The sequence below is a fragment of the Carlito syrichta genome, unplaced genomic scaffold, assembly GCF_000164805.1.
Source record: "Carlito syrichta isolate Samal-C Ts95f unplaced genomic scaffold, Tarsius_syrichta-2.0.1 Scaffold307227, whole genome shotgun sequence".
NCBI lineage: Eukaryota > Metazoa > Chordata > Mammalia > Primates > Tarsiidae > Carlito > Carlito syrichta.
In genome coordinates this window covers 37,064-52,404 of record NW_007251323.1, presented here as the reverse complement: position 1 = coordinate 52,404, position 15,341 = coordinate 37,064, and the positions used below count along the sequence as shown (strand labels likewise).

General features: G+C 45.1%; 1 protein-coding gene across 1 annotated transcript in view; it reads right to left on the bottom strand.

Annotated features, from left to right (window-relative positions):
* The window catches only part of PCCB (propionyl-CoA carboxylase beta subunit), a 63,275-nt gene extending 48,494 nt beyond the window's left edge, over positions 1–14,781 (bottom strand). Inside the window, exons 1-4 of the mRNA XM_008064214.2 lie at positions 14,662–14,781; positions 13,279–13,347; positions 9,178–9,234; positions 5,267–5,380 (exon numbers count right to left, since the gene is read on the bottom strand). Coding sequence (XP_008062405.1) covers positions 5,267–5,380; positions 9,178–9,234; positions 13,279–13,347; positions 14,662–14,715 — 294 coding nt within the window. The 5' untranslated portion in view covers positions 14,716–14,781. The remainder of the gene's footprint in view (positions 1–5,266; positions 5,381–9,177; positions 9,235–13,278; positions 13,348–14,661) is intronic.
* Between the last annotated feature and the right edge of the window lie 560 nt (positions 14,782–15,341).

The window sequence follows — 15,341 nt, the reverse complement described above, 5'->3', positions numbered from 1 at the left end:
AGGCTGGTCTCGAACCCCTGGGCTCAGGCAATCCTCTCATCTCAGCCTCCCAAAGTGCTGGGATTATAGGCTTGAGCCACCGTGCCCAGCCTATTGAGAGAAATTAAAGACCTACATAGAGAAATATTTACATGGAGTTGGTGACTCAATATATTATGATGTAAATTCTCACCAAATTGAGCTACAGACTCAATGCAGTTCCTATTAAATCTAAGCAGGCTTGTTTATAGAGTTAAGAGTTGATGCAAAAATTCATATGGAAATGCAAAGGATCCAGAATAGCTTATACAATTTAAAGTTGGTGGACTGAACTCAACTTCAAAACTACGGTAAGCCTGGGCAACATAGCAAGACTTCATTTAAAAAGAATTTTTTTTTTTTTAATTAGCAGGACGTGATGGCACATACCTGTAGTCCCAGCTACGCAGGAGACTGAAGAGGGAGGTTTGCCTAAATCCCAGAGGCCGAGGCTGTGGTGTGCCATGATCAGACTGGGTGACAAAGTAAGATCCCCAACTCAAAAAATAAATAAAACTACTGTAAAGCTATAGTAATCAAAACAGTGTGGTTCTAATGTAGCAATAAGCAGAAGAATTGAGAGTCCAGAAACAAACTCTTACATTGTGGTCAACTGATTTTCAATCAAAATGCCAAGGTTGTTTCAATAGAAAAAGAATCATTATGTCAATAAACGGTGACAGGCAAGGATGTCTTTAGAGACTAAAGTCACCATGCACAAAAATCTACTCGAAATGGATTACAGATCTAATGTAAAAGAGCCAAACCTAAAAAACTCCATGAATAAAACACAATCTTCACGATTTTGTACTACGCAGAATTCTCACAAATGACAATAAAAGCATGATATACAGGAGAAAAAAATTGACAAACTGGACTTCAAAACTAAAAACTTTTCCACTTCAGGCCAGTTACGGTAGCTCACATCTGTAATCCCAGCACTGTGGGAGGCTGAAGCAAGAGGATCGCTTGAGCCCCGGAGTTTAAGACCAGCCTAGGCAACAAAGCGATACCTCATCTAAAAGAAAATTTTTTTTTTAATTTGTTGGGCATAGTGGTACGTGTCCCACCTACTCAGGAGGCTGAAGCGGAAAGACTGCCAGAGCCCAGGAAGCCAAAGCTGCCGTGAGTCATGACTGTGTCACTGCACTCTAGCCTGGGGGACAGAGTGAGACTCCGACTCAAAAAAAAAAGAAAGAAAATCTTTAAAAAGCTCTACTTCAAAAGTCATCATCAAGATATAAAAAAAAAATGACTGGGGAAAAACAATCTGATAAAGGACTTATATCAATAATATGGGAAGAACTCATTTTTTTTTTTTTTTGCCAGGACCAAGAGATTTATTAAAGTGGCTGTTACACAGGGGATCTGTAACGGGGGAAAAGGAAAAGAGAGAGAGAAAGAGAGAGTAAGAGAGAGAGAGGAAGTGGGAGAGAGGCAGGGAGAGAGCTGCAGAGAGGGAGAGAGCGACACAGAGAGAGAGAAAGAGAGACCGAGAGCGGGAAGAACTCTTACAACTTAAAAATCCAATGACAGCCGAGCACAGTGGCTCACACCTGTAACTCCAGCACTTTGAAAGGCTGAAGGCAAAAGGATCACATGACCCCAGGAGTCTGAGACCAAACTAGGCAACACAGAGACCTCGTCTCTACAAAAGATCAAAAATTAGCTGAGTGTATAGGCGCACACCTGTAGTCCCAGCTAACTGGCAGGATGAGGCAGAAAGATCACCTGAGCCCAAGAGGTCAAGGCTGCAGTGAGCCAAGATTGTGCCAGTGCACTCCAACCTGGGTGGCAGAGTGAAATGCTGATTCAAAACAAACAAACCAAAAAAGTCCAATTACAAAATGGGCCAAAGATCTGAATAGACATTTCAGCACAAAAGATATACAAGTGACTAGCACGTCCATAAAGATACTCAACATAAAGATTAGTCACCTGGGAAACACACACTAGAACTACAGTGAGACCCCACTACACACCATTAAAACAACTATAGTCAAAACAACTATAATCAATACCAAGTACTGGCAAAGATGTGGAGAACCTGCAATGCTCAATACATGGTTTGTGGCAATGTCAAACAGTATAGTCATGGTGGCAAATAATGTGGCAGTTTCCAAAAGGTCATTCATAAACATATCATGAAAACCAATAGACAAGGTTGAGGCCGTTGGAGGCCATGATGGTGCTACTACACTCCAGCCTGGGCAACAGAGTGAGACTCTGACTAAAAAAAAAAAACAAAAACAAAAACCCAACAGTCCCACCCTTAGTTACTGATCTACCCAAAAGTTATGACAACATGTGTCCACAAAGAGTTATACACAAATGTATATTATTCAGTAGCATTATTCACAATAGCCAAGAAGTAGAAACAGCCCAAATATCCCTCAACTGGTGAATGCATTTAAAAAAAAAAACTCTTTAAATTTCAATAGAATATGATTCAGCAATTAAAAAAAAATGAGCCGGGCTTGGTGGCTCAGCCTGTAATCCCAGCGCTTTGGGAGGCTGAGGTGAGTGGATTGCCTGAGCCCGCGGGCTCAAGACCCGCATGGGCAACTCGGCAAGACCTCATCTCTACAAAAAAATCAAAAAATGAACCGGGCGTGGTAGCGCACGCCTGTAGTTCCAGCTACTTGGAAGGCTGAGGCAGAAGGATCGCCGGAGCCCAGCAGGTCGAGGCTGCGGTGGCCAGGAGCGTGCCACTACACTCCAGTCTGGGTAACAGAGTGAGACACCAACTCAAAAAAAAAAAAAAATGATGTAAGTGAAGGGAGTCAGATGCTAAAAAATCTGCAGAAACAGAGATGATCAGTAGTTGCCTACAGCTGGTAGTAACTTACTACAAACAAGCAGGAGCATCTTTTTGAGGGAAAGGTTCTAAAACTAGATTGCAGGTACAAGTACAGTGGCTCATGCCTGTAATCACAGCATTCTAGGAGGCCGAGGTGGGAAGATTGCTTGAGCCCAGGAAATCAAGACCAGCCTGGGCAGCATAGCAAGACCTTGTATCTACAAAAAAAAATTTAAAAATTAGCAGGGTGGGGGGAGGAGCAGGGAAAAAAATAGCCAGGTGTGGTGGCATGTGCCTGTAGTCCCAGCTACTTAGGAGGCTGAGGTGGGAAGATCGCCTAAGCCCAGGAGATCAAGGCTGCAGTGAGCTATGATCACACCACTGCACTCTATCCTGGGCAACAGAGTGAGACCCCAACTCAAAAAAAAGAAAAAGTCTTATCACTGTGGGAATGGAAGAAAAATAAATAAATCTCACAGTCATGGGGACAAAGACTAAGAAACTGCTCCAGATCTAAAAAGATTAAAGAGATATGGCAGTTATAGACAATCCTTCATTCTGGATTGAATCCTGGCTAAGGGGGAGAAGAGTGTGTGTGTGTGTGTGTGTGTGTGTGTGTGTGTGTGTGTATGTGTGTGTGTGTGTGTGTGTGTGTATACAGTGAGCTCCCTATATACGAATCTTCAAGCTGTGAACCTTCAAAGATGCTAATATGTTTTCGCATATTCAAGCAAGTTAGTTCACATGTCTGGTGCACAATGTCATGTGTATGCATCCTCTACAAGCGTTTGTGTTTTTGTGCACTGCACTGTACTACTGTACTTTTCAAGGTACCATACTGAAAGATATAAAATGTTTTAGTTTCTGTGCTTGTTTTTTATGTATTATTTGTGTGAAAAGTACTATAAGTCTATTACAGTACAGTACTATATAGCTGATGGTGTTAGTTGGGTACCTAGGCTAACTCTGTTGGACGTAAAACAAATAGGACTTCTGAGCGCACTCTTGGAACGGAACTCATTCATCTGTTGGGGACTTGTACATAAAAAGTCAACTCCCCTAGACTGTACTTATGAAGATATGTTAGACTGTAGGATGTTCTAAAAATCCAATCAAGCTCTAAAATGTGGAGGTTTACTGACACTTCTCTTAGGACCACTCTTTCTTTCCTTTGTTTCTGAACCGGAATGACTTCCAGGCTGGGAGCCAAAATGGACCTCAGGCCTAAACTGCTCAGACCAAGCCACCCACAGAACTAATGTTCCCCAGGGGGTTATCCCTGGCTCTCAAATTTAAAGAGTTAAAAGTAGGTTTAAGACCTACAGGCCAGGCACGGTGGCTCACCCCTGTAATCCCAGCACTTTGGGAGGCTGAGGCAGGAAGATCTCTTGAAGTCAGGAGTTTGAAACCAGCCTGGACAGCATACCGAGACCCTTGTCCCTACACAAAATTTTAAAGAAATTAGCCAGGCATGGGGGCGCACGCCTGAAGTCCAAGCTACTTGGCAGGCTGAGGTGAGAGCATCCTGTGAGCCCAGAAGTTTGAGGGTACGGTGAGCTATGATCACACCACTGCACTCCAGTCTGAGCAACAGAGAAAGACAAAAAAAAAAGACCCATAAAAAGTGACTTCTCAACTACAGTAAGTACTTTTACAACTAGCAGAGTATCTGACAAAAATTAAATAGGCAGAGGCCAGGGAGAAGAACCCTTATAAACCTGCAGGCCTGGACGACAAGAAAAGCCGGCCTGGTTGGAAACAACATCTGCCTGCCTCTTTCCATGCTTCTCCCTCTGTTCTGTCCTCCCTCCCTGGAAGTGCTGGCAGTTTCTATCGAGCAATCTCTCTCTCCCTCTTCTCAATCCTACTTACTGTATCTCTCACATTATATTTCATACCTTACTCAGCCTATTAGCTGATGTTTCTTTTCATGTCTTCCTCTTGTGTTATTTCAGTCTGTAAATAAGCAGAGGTATATCTGAAATAATGTTCACCAAATGCTTCCAAATGGTAGGACTTGGGGTGATTTCTTTTTTTTTGGTACAACTGCTTGAACCTTATATAATGATCATGTAGTGTTTTAACCCCAAAAAATAAAGCAGCATTGTATTTTTGTTAACACTAATTCTAGACAAGTCAGTTCATATTCCCTCTCCCTTGCATTTGAAAAGAAGAAAAATATTTTCAAGTACTTTTCCCTTACGAATAATCTTTAATTAATTTTGTATTCCCCTATGAGGACCCTCTGAGAAAAAAATAAAACTCTCTCCTTCCACTCTCATTCTCCATCCAAACTTCACCCCATCCCGGTGACACAGGAAGGAGCCACAGGACAGAGGCAACGGGACAGAGAATAAGGAGGAGGCATGAGGAAGCACTGACTGGGACACAGCTTGGGAACAAGTCCCGGACTTCTTTCTTTCTACTCCCTATTCCCAGATTTCTCACCAGAAAGATGTCTGCATAGCCGGCCAAGGACTCCACGCCCTCCTGGATCCGTGCTCCCCCAGAGTCGTTCAGTCCAATCACGGGGGCCCCCACTGTCACGGCCTGGTCCATGATCTGAGACAGCAAAGAAACCTTTTGTGAGATAACTACTCTTGCTATCAAAAAGAACATTTACAAACCTCCACGGTATTTTCTAGAAAATGTTCTGAATGCATTTTTCAAACTAGGAGGCAGTAACACTGGCTTCATTCCCCATGATGACTGCGTACCTTTACAGAAGACAAAGGACCAGGTATTTATTTATTATTTTTTTGAGTTAGAGTCTCACTCTGTCACCCAGGCTGGAGTGCAGTGGCATGCTCACAGCCACTGCAGCCTCGACCTGCTGGGCTCAGGCAATCCTTCCATCTCAGTCTTACTGGAACTACAGGTGTGTACTACCACACCCAGCTAATTTTTTGATTTATTATAGAGACGAGGTCTCACTATATTGCCCTGGCTGGTCCCAAACCCACAGGCTCAGGCAATCCTCTCACCTTGGTCTCCCAAAGGACTGAGATTATAGGCTTGAGCCACCACACCCAGCCAGGACCAGATATTTAAAAGGCTGATTAAATCCCCAAACAGTCAAGAGCCAACTTTCCTTTAGCAGGAAATAAAACTGCTCATGTCAACCATGTCTAGAACACAGGCTCAGGTTGTCATATTTTCCAGCTGCCAGTTTTATTCCCAGTTACTCCTCTGAAATAACTTACAGTAGACAGAATGGCAAAGTCACATTTTCATAAAAGTACATGTTGACCAATCTATTAACCTGAGGCCAGGCCCAGGCTTGCTTTTACTTCTGATGTGACAGATTTTCCTCATGGGTCAATAGTCCTGACAGCATAATTTTTACAGTCTTTGACAGGGTACAAAGCACTTTCACTACCATTATCTCATTTGCCCATCATACTAGAGGCAGTAAAGAGAGAAAAATTAGGAAGGTTTAAAAGTTAAGTGATTAGCTGAGTGCAGTGGCTCACGCCTGTAATCCAAGCACTTTGGGAGACAGAGGCAAGGCAAGAGGATGACTTGAGCCCGCAGGTTTCAGACCAGCCTGAGCAATTTGGTGAGACCTTGTCTCTACAATAAATCAAAAAATTAGTCAGGTGTGGTGGCGCACGCCTGTGGTTCCAACTACTTGGAAGGCTCAAGTCGAAGGATTGCCTGAGCCCAGCAGATCAAGGCTGCAGTGGCCACAAGCATGCCACTGCACTCCAGCCTGGGTAACAAGTGAGACTCTGAAACAACAAATTATAAATAAATAAAAGTTAAGTGATTGGCCCAAGGTCTCGGGAGCAATACATGACAGGACCAGTTTTAGAATTCAGGTGCTCCAGCTCCTGAAAGTCAGCTCAACCTTTAATTCCAAAATTTTCTAAATATGACCACACTTGCCGGGCTCAGTGGCTCAGCCTGTAATCCCGCGCCTTGGGAGGCTGAGGTGAGTGGATTGCCTGAGCCCGTGGGTTCGAGACCCGCCTGGGCAACTTGGCGACACCTCATCTCTACTATAAATCAAAAACTAGCCGGGCGTGGTAGCGCATGCCTGTAATTCCGGCTACTTGGAAGGCTGAGGCGGAAGGATCGCCGGAGCCCAGCGACACAGTGAGACTCCAACTCAAAAAAAAAAAAAAATGGATATAGATATAGATACATATATATGACCACACTTTTACCTTTTTCCATCTGGGTTCTCACTCATCAGTTAGAGTGTAGTGGCATGACCAGGAGCCCAGATCTCCTAGGTTCCAGTAATCCTTCACCCTCCCAAGTAACTGGGACTACAGGCACGCGCTCGGCCAATGTTTTTCTGGTAGAGATGATGTCTCGCTATGTTGCCTAGGCTGGTCTCGAACTCCTGGGCTCATGCAACTCCTCTTACCCTAGCTTCCCAAAGTGCTGGGATTACAGGCATGAGTCACCATGCCCAGCCTGATCTACACTTGTTTTACTCTCCAGAGCATCTAACCTCTAGCAGTGTTTTGAAAATACCATCATGTAATCCTTGCACTGACCTTTACTTTCTAGTACCTGGACCCTCCACCTAGACCAGGAGTTCTTTACACAGGGTCCTCAGAACCCTAAAAAGACATCTGTCTATGAGCAATTTTTGGAGGTCCATGAACTTAGATGGGAAAAATTCACATCTTTATCTTGACTAACTATAGCTCAGTGGTCCCCAACCTTTCTGGCATCAGGAACCAGTTTCAAGGCAGACAATTGTTCCATGGACTGGGTGGAGGGGGGATCATCAGCCATTAGATTCTCAGAAGGTGCGTGCACCCTAGATTCCCCCATATGCACTGTTCACAACAGGGTTCGCTCCAGTGAGAATCTAACGCCACTGCTGATCTGAGCTCTGCTTGCCCACTGCTCACCTGCTGTGCAGCCAGTACTGGTCCACAGCCCAGGGGTTGGACTCCTGCTACAGCTGATCCTCAGCATTTCCTTCAATTAGGCATAAACCAATACAGGCTACATACCATAGTAGTATTAGAAATACCTGTGACTCAACGGAATATTACCTAGTCATAAAGGAGGACAAAATTATGAACTTCACAGCAACCTGGATGAACTTAGAGTCTATAATACTGAGTGATCTATCACAGAAACGAAGAACTGAGTCCCACATGTTCTCACTCAGAAGCAAACCTTGAACAATTATCATAATACTAGAAAGAAATTGGCAATAGTGGGAAACTGCCAGGGGACGGGAGGGGCAGGAATGGCAGCAGTGGGAAACTGCTGCAGGGGGGGCATACTTCATCAACAAGGGTACCTGCATAATTAATATATGTATACTTAACCCTGAATTGTACCCCATATCTTTTTTTGGGGGGTTGGAGTCTTGCTCTGTCGCCCAGGCTGGCGTACAGTGCAACCTCCACCTGCTGGGCTGAGGTAATCCTTCCACCTCAGCCTTCCAAGTAGCTGGAACCACAGGCACATGCCACCATGCCCGGTTAATTTTTTGATTTATTGTAGAGATGAGATCTCGCCAAGTTGCCCAGGCTGGTCTCGAACTCATGGGCTCTCACCTTGACCTCCCAAAGTGCTGGGATTATAGGCATGAGCCACCGCGTCTAGTCTTGTACCCCATATCTTTAAAATAAAAAAAATAAGCTGGGCTCAGTGGCTCAGCCTGTAATCCCACGCCTTGGGAGGCTGAGGTGAGTGTATTGCCTGAGCCCATGGGTTCAAGACCCACCTGGGCAACTTGGTAAGACCTCATCTCTACCATAAATTAAAAAAAAATTAGCCAGGTGTGGTAGCGCGCGCCTGTAGTTCCAGCTACTTGGAAGGCTGAGGTAGAAGGATCGCCGGAGCCCAGCGGGTCAAGGCTGTGGTGGCCAGGAGCGGCCACCGCACTCCAGTCTGGGAGACAGAGTGAGACTCCAACTCAAAAAAAATTTTTTAATTAAATTTAATTTAATTTAAAAATACCTGTGCCTCTGTCATTACTAGAAACCACAGATATTTAATGTCACATTAAAGTTGTTGCAGATATCCTGAAATATTTTCACTGATGCCTACTTTGAAATTATGGTAGTTATTAATCTACCATAAATCTTGTTATTAAATGCATTGATAAGGAAGCATATATATTACAAATGTAGTTTTTCAAAATCATTTTAGTCCTTTATAATCCTACAAATTTTATTTTAGGCATGTGAAAACATGAGTGTCCAAGCTTTGCCAATACATGGTTCAAAAGATGTTAAGCGCTTCTTAGGGTCAGCACCACAATTTACATACCTCTGCCCCACCCCAAGTACCTAGCTCAGCGTCTTGCACCCCAAGGATACTCAGTATGCACTATGTAGATGATGGAAGTGTAGGGTTTAATTTCGACAGTAAACACTTACTTTGCAGATCTTTTGGGCATGCGCTCCTGACAGACTGCCTCCAAAAACTGTAAAATCCTAAAAAGAAACCACAAATCAACAAGTAAAATATAGAGATTGGCCAGTTATCTATAGAAAACTCATAGATAAAAGTTTTTTAAGGCTTTTCAAAAGTTTAAGAACTTCAAAAAAGTCTAATAAGACTATTCCATAGGACAATTAATGAAATATCTTAAAGAGAGTTCATATATTGTCAGAAGCAAAAAACCTAGTCTTTGCTCTATAAAAATGATTTGTAGCTCTGAGGAAAGAAAAACTTATTCACAATTAACCCTAATATCAGATTCCATGGACGTCAAACAGCCCAGCGTTTCTATTTTTAGGAAACATTTGCTGTTTTAACAAGGGCAGTTAAAAAAAAAAAACAAGACTCAGAGCCCTCACTGCCTTCTCTGCTTATGGACTTTCATTAGGTTGAGATGTAAAGGGCTCACTCGGGGTATGACCGCTTTCCTAAAACCCCTCAAAAAGACAGCAGAGAATTAAGAACGGGGTCAGCCCATGACGACAGGAAAGGATGGGGAGACAACAGCTGAGAAGAGACGGAACAAACGTGAGAGAACTGAGAGCACAAGAACACCTGACTGAGGAGGAGAAAACGGAAGCCCACACAGCTGCAGAGACAGTAATCAAGGAGGGGGCAACCAGAAACCACGGAAAGCAGGCATGTGGAGGGATGGAAGATGGATTAATGGGAGGCCTGTGTTAGAAAGAGTTGGACTCCACAGGGCCTCTCCTTCACCTTGAGAAGAGAAAGGTTTACTCTCTAATCATAGCCAAAAAGAAGGCAGAGTGAGGCTGAAAACAGGTGAGATTGGGAGTCTGTATGCTGAAAGAGCCAGTGCTGGCCTCTCCTCCTCTCTCCCCAGAACACACCCACAGCCAGGTGGCAACATCTTGGAGATCATCACACAAAAGCTGGCTCATCACTCCCACCCTCAACATCCTTCGGAGTCTATTTCAATTGCCCCGTTTTCAAAAGTTTCTTCAACCCTGGACGTGATTTTCCCTTGTCCTGAGTCCACAGCACTTGCCGGAAACCTCTCTCACCTGTGTCACTTCTGTTCTGTCCCATTCTACCTATAATACGATTAGCTTCTGTAGGGTAGGAACTCTGTTATCTCTACTTCCTCCTCACTCCCACCCTACCCCACGGGCCTAAGAGGTGCTAAAAGTATCAGTTCAGTGAATTGTTATATCTGCTTAATAGTCAGGCAAACACCATGTCCAGAAAACATAATAACTTTCTGTTCCATCTATCTTTCAAATGGCTCCTTCCATACAATTTTTTTCCAGCTCTCATAAATTGCAGGGGGAAAAAAGGGGGCGGGGCCGGGTAGTGGTTCACGCCTACAATCCCAGCACTTTGGGAGGCCGAGGTGAGAAGATTGTGTGAGCCCACAGGTTCAAGACCAGCATGGGCAACTTCGTGAGACCTCATCTCTACAATAAATCAAAAAATTAACTGGGCATGGTGACATACGCCTGTAGTTCCAGCTACTTGAAGGCTGAGGCAGAAGGATCACCTGAGCCTAGCAGGTTGAGACTACAGTGGTCATGAGCATGCCACTGTACTCCAGCCTGGGCAACAGAGTGAGACTCCAACAAAAAAAAAAAAAAGAGATGTGATTTCTGCAGTTCAGCATGTGGTACACCAATTAATAACAGCTTTAAAATATTTCAAAGGTAATTCAATTAGTAAATGAGTACTGTTTACCATAGATTTTAAATTAACCAAATATAACTATGTTATAACTTTTTTTCTAAGTTGGAGTCTCACTCTGTCACCCAGGTGGAGTGCAGTAGCACGCTCACGGCCACCCCAGCGTCGACCTGCTGGACTCCAGCGATCCTTTCACCTCAGCCTTCCAAGTAGCCAGAACTACAGGTGCGCACTACCATACCCGGCCAACTTTTTATTTTTACTGTAGAGACAAGGTCTCACCAAGTTGCCTAGGCTGGTCGCAAACCCACAGGCTCAGGCAATCCACTCGCCTTGGCCTCCCAAAGTACTGGGATTACAGGCTGAGCCACCGGGGACTTTTATAATTTTTTTTGAGTCGGGGTCTCACTCTGTCAACCAGGCTAGAATGCACAATCATGGTTCACCACAGCCTTCATCTCCTGGGTTAAAGTGATCGTTCCACTTCAGCCTCCCAAGTAGCTGGGACTACAGGCATGTACCACCATGCCAGACTAATTTCCCCTTTTTTTTTTTTTTTTTGTAGAAATGAGGTCTCACTATGTTGCCTAGGCTGGTCTCAAACTGCTGGGTTCAAATGATCCTCTCACCTCAGCCTCCCAAACTGCTGGGATTAGAGGCATAAGCCACCACGTCCAGCCAATATAACTATTTTAATATCAAACCCAGAAAACATTTTTGGCTCCTTGACAACCTACATAAATTTAGGTCCACAAAAGGAACAAAAAACATTTTGAATTATATATGTATTTCCACCTCTAGAAGGAAAAGAAGGTCAAATCCAAAATAGGATACAGCACATTCTCTGTGTTAGTTTTCGATGACTGCTGTAACAAATTAACACAAATTCAGCAGTTTGAAACCACACAAGTTTCTTATCTTACAGTTCCACCGTTCAGAAGTCCTACACAGCCTCACTATCAACCTGTAACCAAGGTGGCCAGGGATGTGCTCCACCCTGGAGGTTCCGGGGATAAAATCTGTTTTCCTCTCTTCTCCAGCCTCTGGAGACCATTCACATGCCTTTGCTCATGGTTCCCTTCCCTCATTTTCAAAGCCAACTGTCGCAGATCACGTCATCATTCTGACCACCTCTTCTACCTCCCTCTTCCACTTTTAAGCACCTCGGTGATTACACTGGGCCCACACGGATAACCCAGGCTAATCTCTCTACTGTAAGGTCAGTGATCAGCAACCTCAATTCTTCTCTGCCGTGTAAGATAACACATTCATAGGTCCCAAGGAGAAGGACATCTTCGGGGAGCCATTACTCTGCCTATGACATTCTCCTACAGTCTCAGTGGGAACAAGCTGTATCTGTCTTGATGCAGCCTGATAAAATCTGTATGAACACTTCCGTGAAAGCCCAAAAATCAGGGGTCTGTGATTCTAAGAGTCAAGTCCCCTTCACTAGGCTGCTCCTCTCAGGTTAACATACACTGCCCAGGGCACAGACTCAACCCTGCCAAGAGGAATTTCACTCACTTGGAATAAACCCCTGGTTCCTGTGACAACTTTGGACAAGACTGCATCCCTGTGAGCCTCCCCAGAACAGACTAAGGACTCCGCCTCTCTGAGAAAAAAATAAGCCACGCATGGATGGTGGCCCATGCCTGTAATACCAGCACTTTGGGAGGCAGAGGCAAAAGGATTACCTGAGCCCAGGGGTTTGAGACCAGCCTGGGCAACTTGGCAAGACCTTGTCTCTACAATAAATTTAAAAAATTAGCCACTAAGCCGGGTGCAGTGGTTCACGCCTATAATCCCAGCACTTTGGGAGGCCAAGGTGAGAGGCCTGCCTGAGCCCATCGGTTTGAGACCAGCCTGGGCAACTTGGCGAGACCTCATCTCTACAATAAATCAAAAAACTAGCTGGGTGTGGTGGCACATGCCTGTAGTTCCTGCTACTTGGAAGGCTGAGGTAGAAGGATCACCTGAGCCCAGCACGTCAAGGCTGCGGTGGTCAAGGTCATGCCACTGCACTCCAGCCTGTGCGACAGAGTGAGACTACTACTAAAAAAAAAAAATTAGCCAGTCATAGTGGTACATGCCTATAGTTCCAGTTACTTGGAAGGCTGAAGCAGGATTGCCTGAACCCAGCATATCGAGGCTGTGGCAGCTATGATCCATGCCACTGTACTCCAACATGGGTGACAGAGTGAGACCCTGACTCAAAAAAAAGGGGGGCAGGAACCACACAGTATAATACTCTGGGCACATATACTGAAAGACAGAAAGTAAATCCTTCAGCTGCCCCCAACTACAAGCAAGTTTTCATTCCCCAAGATTGATTTCTTTCACATATTTTGCTCCTGGCACTGTCCGCCAGGAAAGCTCAGTCTATTGAAGTTATAAGATACCTGACTGAAGATATAAACCAATCTTCCATTGATTCGGCCCCGTCCAGTGACCACGCTGTCTCCAGGAAACTATCAGAAAAAAGGCAAAAATAAAGGTTAAAAACAGTCCAAGTACTTCATTTAATGAACACAGCAACTATGCCTCAATAAAAGATAAAAACAAACAAAACCCCAACCCCTTAAAGCTCAATATGAACAAGGAACCTGAAGGAATCCCACCCTCCTGCTCCAGGCTGCACAGCAAGCACGGTGCTACCGCTTCCTCAACAGGAGTGAGAGGCACCGCAGCCTCAGGCCTCATCCTCCTTCCTAAAAGCAAAATAACCAAAACGGCCCAGGGCCACCACTATCAAATGCTCATAGGAAAGAGAAAGGCATATAAAGAAACATGGCAACTTCTGCAAAGTCATACACCCTCCCAGCCCAAACGTTGAAGAGGCAAATCTGCTGGGTGCAGTGGCTCATGCCTGTCATCCCAGCAATTTGGGAGGCAGAGGCGAGAGAACTGCCTGAGTCCAGGGGTTTGAAATCAGCCTGGGCAACTTAGTAAGGCACATGCATGTGGTTCCAGCTACTTGGAAGGCTGAGGTGGAAGGATCACCTGAACCCAGCAGGTCGAAGCTGTACTGCAGCAGGGAAAATGGAGCTAGACTCCTACTCAAAAAAAAAAAAAGGGGGGGAACCCCCTCGGGTCCCCTCCCACTATGGGTACTTTTCTGTCCTCTCAATAAATCCTGCTTTCTAAAAAAAAAAAAGAAAAGAAAAGGTAAGCCCACCATTTTGCATGGAATCTTGGCAATCACTCTGTGACCACAATGTCTCAAATGCAGCCAGCTCAGGAGGTGCCAAGTTTACAAATCTTGGGTCACAAGCAGCAGATATGCAGACCTGAAGAGAACTGGACCACTGCAGTTTTTTGGACCAAGTGAGTCCAAAAAACTGCAAGCATCCATGGAGAGCATTCAATTGAAGGAAGAAGTGTGGATGACTCTGATCTCAAAAACTCCAAGGCACAAAATTAAAGTGTGTCCAAGAGGCGACAGGCAGCCTTCAGGGGTCCCTGGTGTCTGGTTCCCAGACAGACCAGAATACACTAATAAAAGGCACTCTCGCCCCTGCCTCCAAGTTGGTCACTTTGTACTAGTCAGAACTCTGAACCTGCAACCAGAGCCCCGGGACACCCAGAGCCCAAGTCACACGGAACAGGGTGTGAGCAGCTCCCACGCACTCCATCTGCAGACAAAGGTGAGGGGGGTACCTGAAGGCCCCCGTCGTGTGTCTCTAGAAGCACTTCAGAGAAAAGCCCCACAGACCCGTTAATCAAGTGCACAGGCCAGTAGAGTCACAGCTGGGAGTGCTCACAGTCAACATCCGAACAGGTACCTTATTCTTATCAGCAGCCATTCCAAAATCTGCACATCTGTGTTCCACAAACATGTCGCTCTCAACAAAGCTGCCAGGATCCAGCAAAAGATCTATCCGCTCCCTGGCAGTTAGCTTTCCCTAAAATGCAACAAAGATCATTCAGTGATGTCATCCAAAGTTACTAAGCAGGGCAAGGGGCACTCATGGGACAGTGAGGACAGGTTTTGCTCCTTCAAATGCAAAATCTCCATTCTGTTCACCCCAATGCATTTCCCATTCTGTCAAGCCTGCCCAAGACAGAGGGGTTTTGCTGGTAAGGAAATCGGGGCAGACGGGACAGAAGCCACCCAACTGTGGAAGGTAAATAATAGGAGGAAAAGGTGGAGAGAGGTGGGGAGACGGCACACCTGATCCTGGAACAAAATAAGTTCCACAAACACTGACTGGAGACCTAAGAAGCCACAAAAAGAAGAATGGAGACACAGGAGATGGAGACTAAAGCAGGCTTAGGGAAGAACAGAGGTTACACCCCCAGCTCACAGTTCTTTCAAGAGAAGCCTACACAAGCGCCTAAGAGGGCCCAACCCCCACCCAGCTCCCAAGGACACACTACTTCCTGGTTCCTCTCCTGCCTCCTCCGTGGGCTTCTTCTTCTCCTACTCTCCTACATTGACAGTGACACTATGACAGAGAACCCC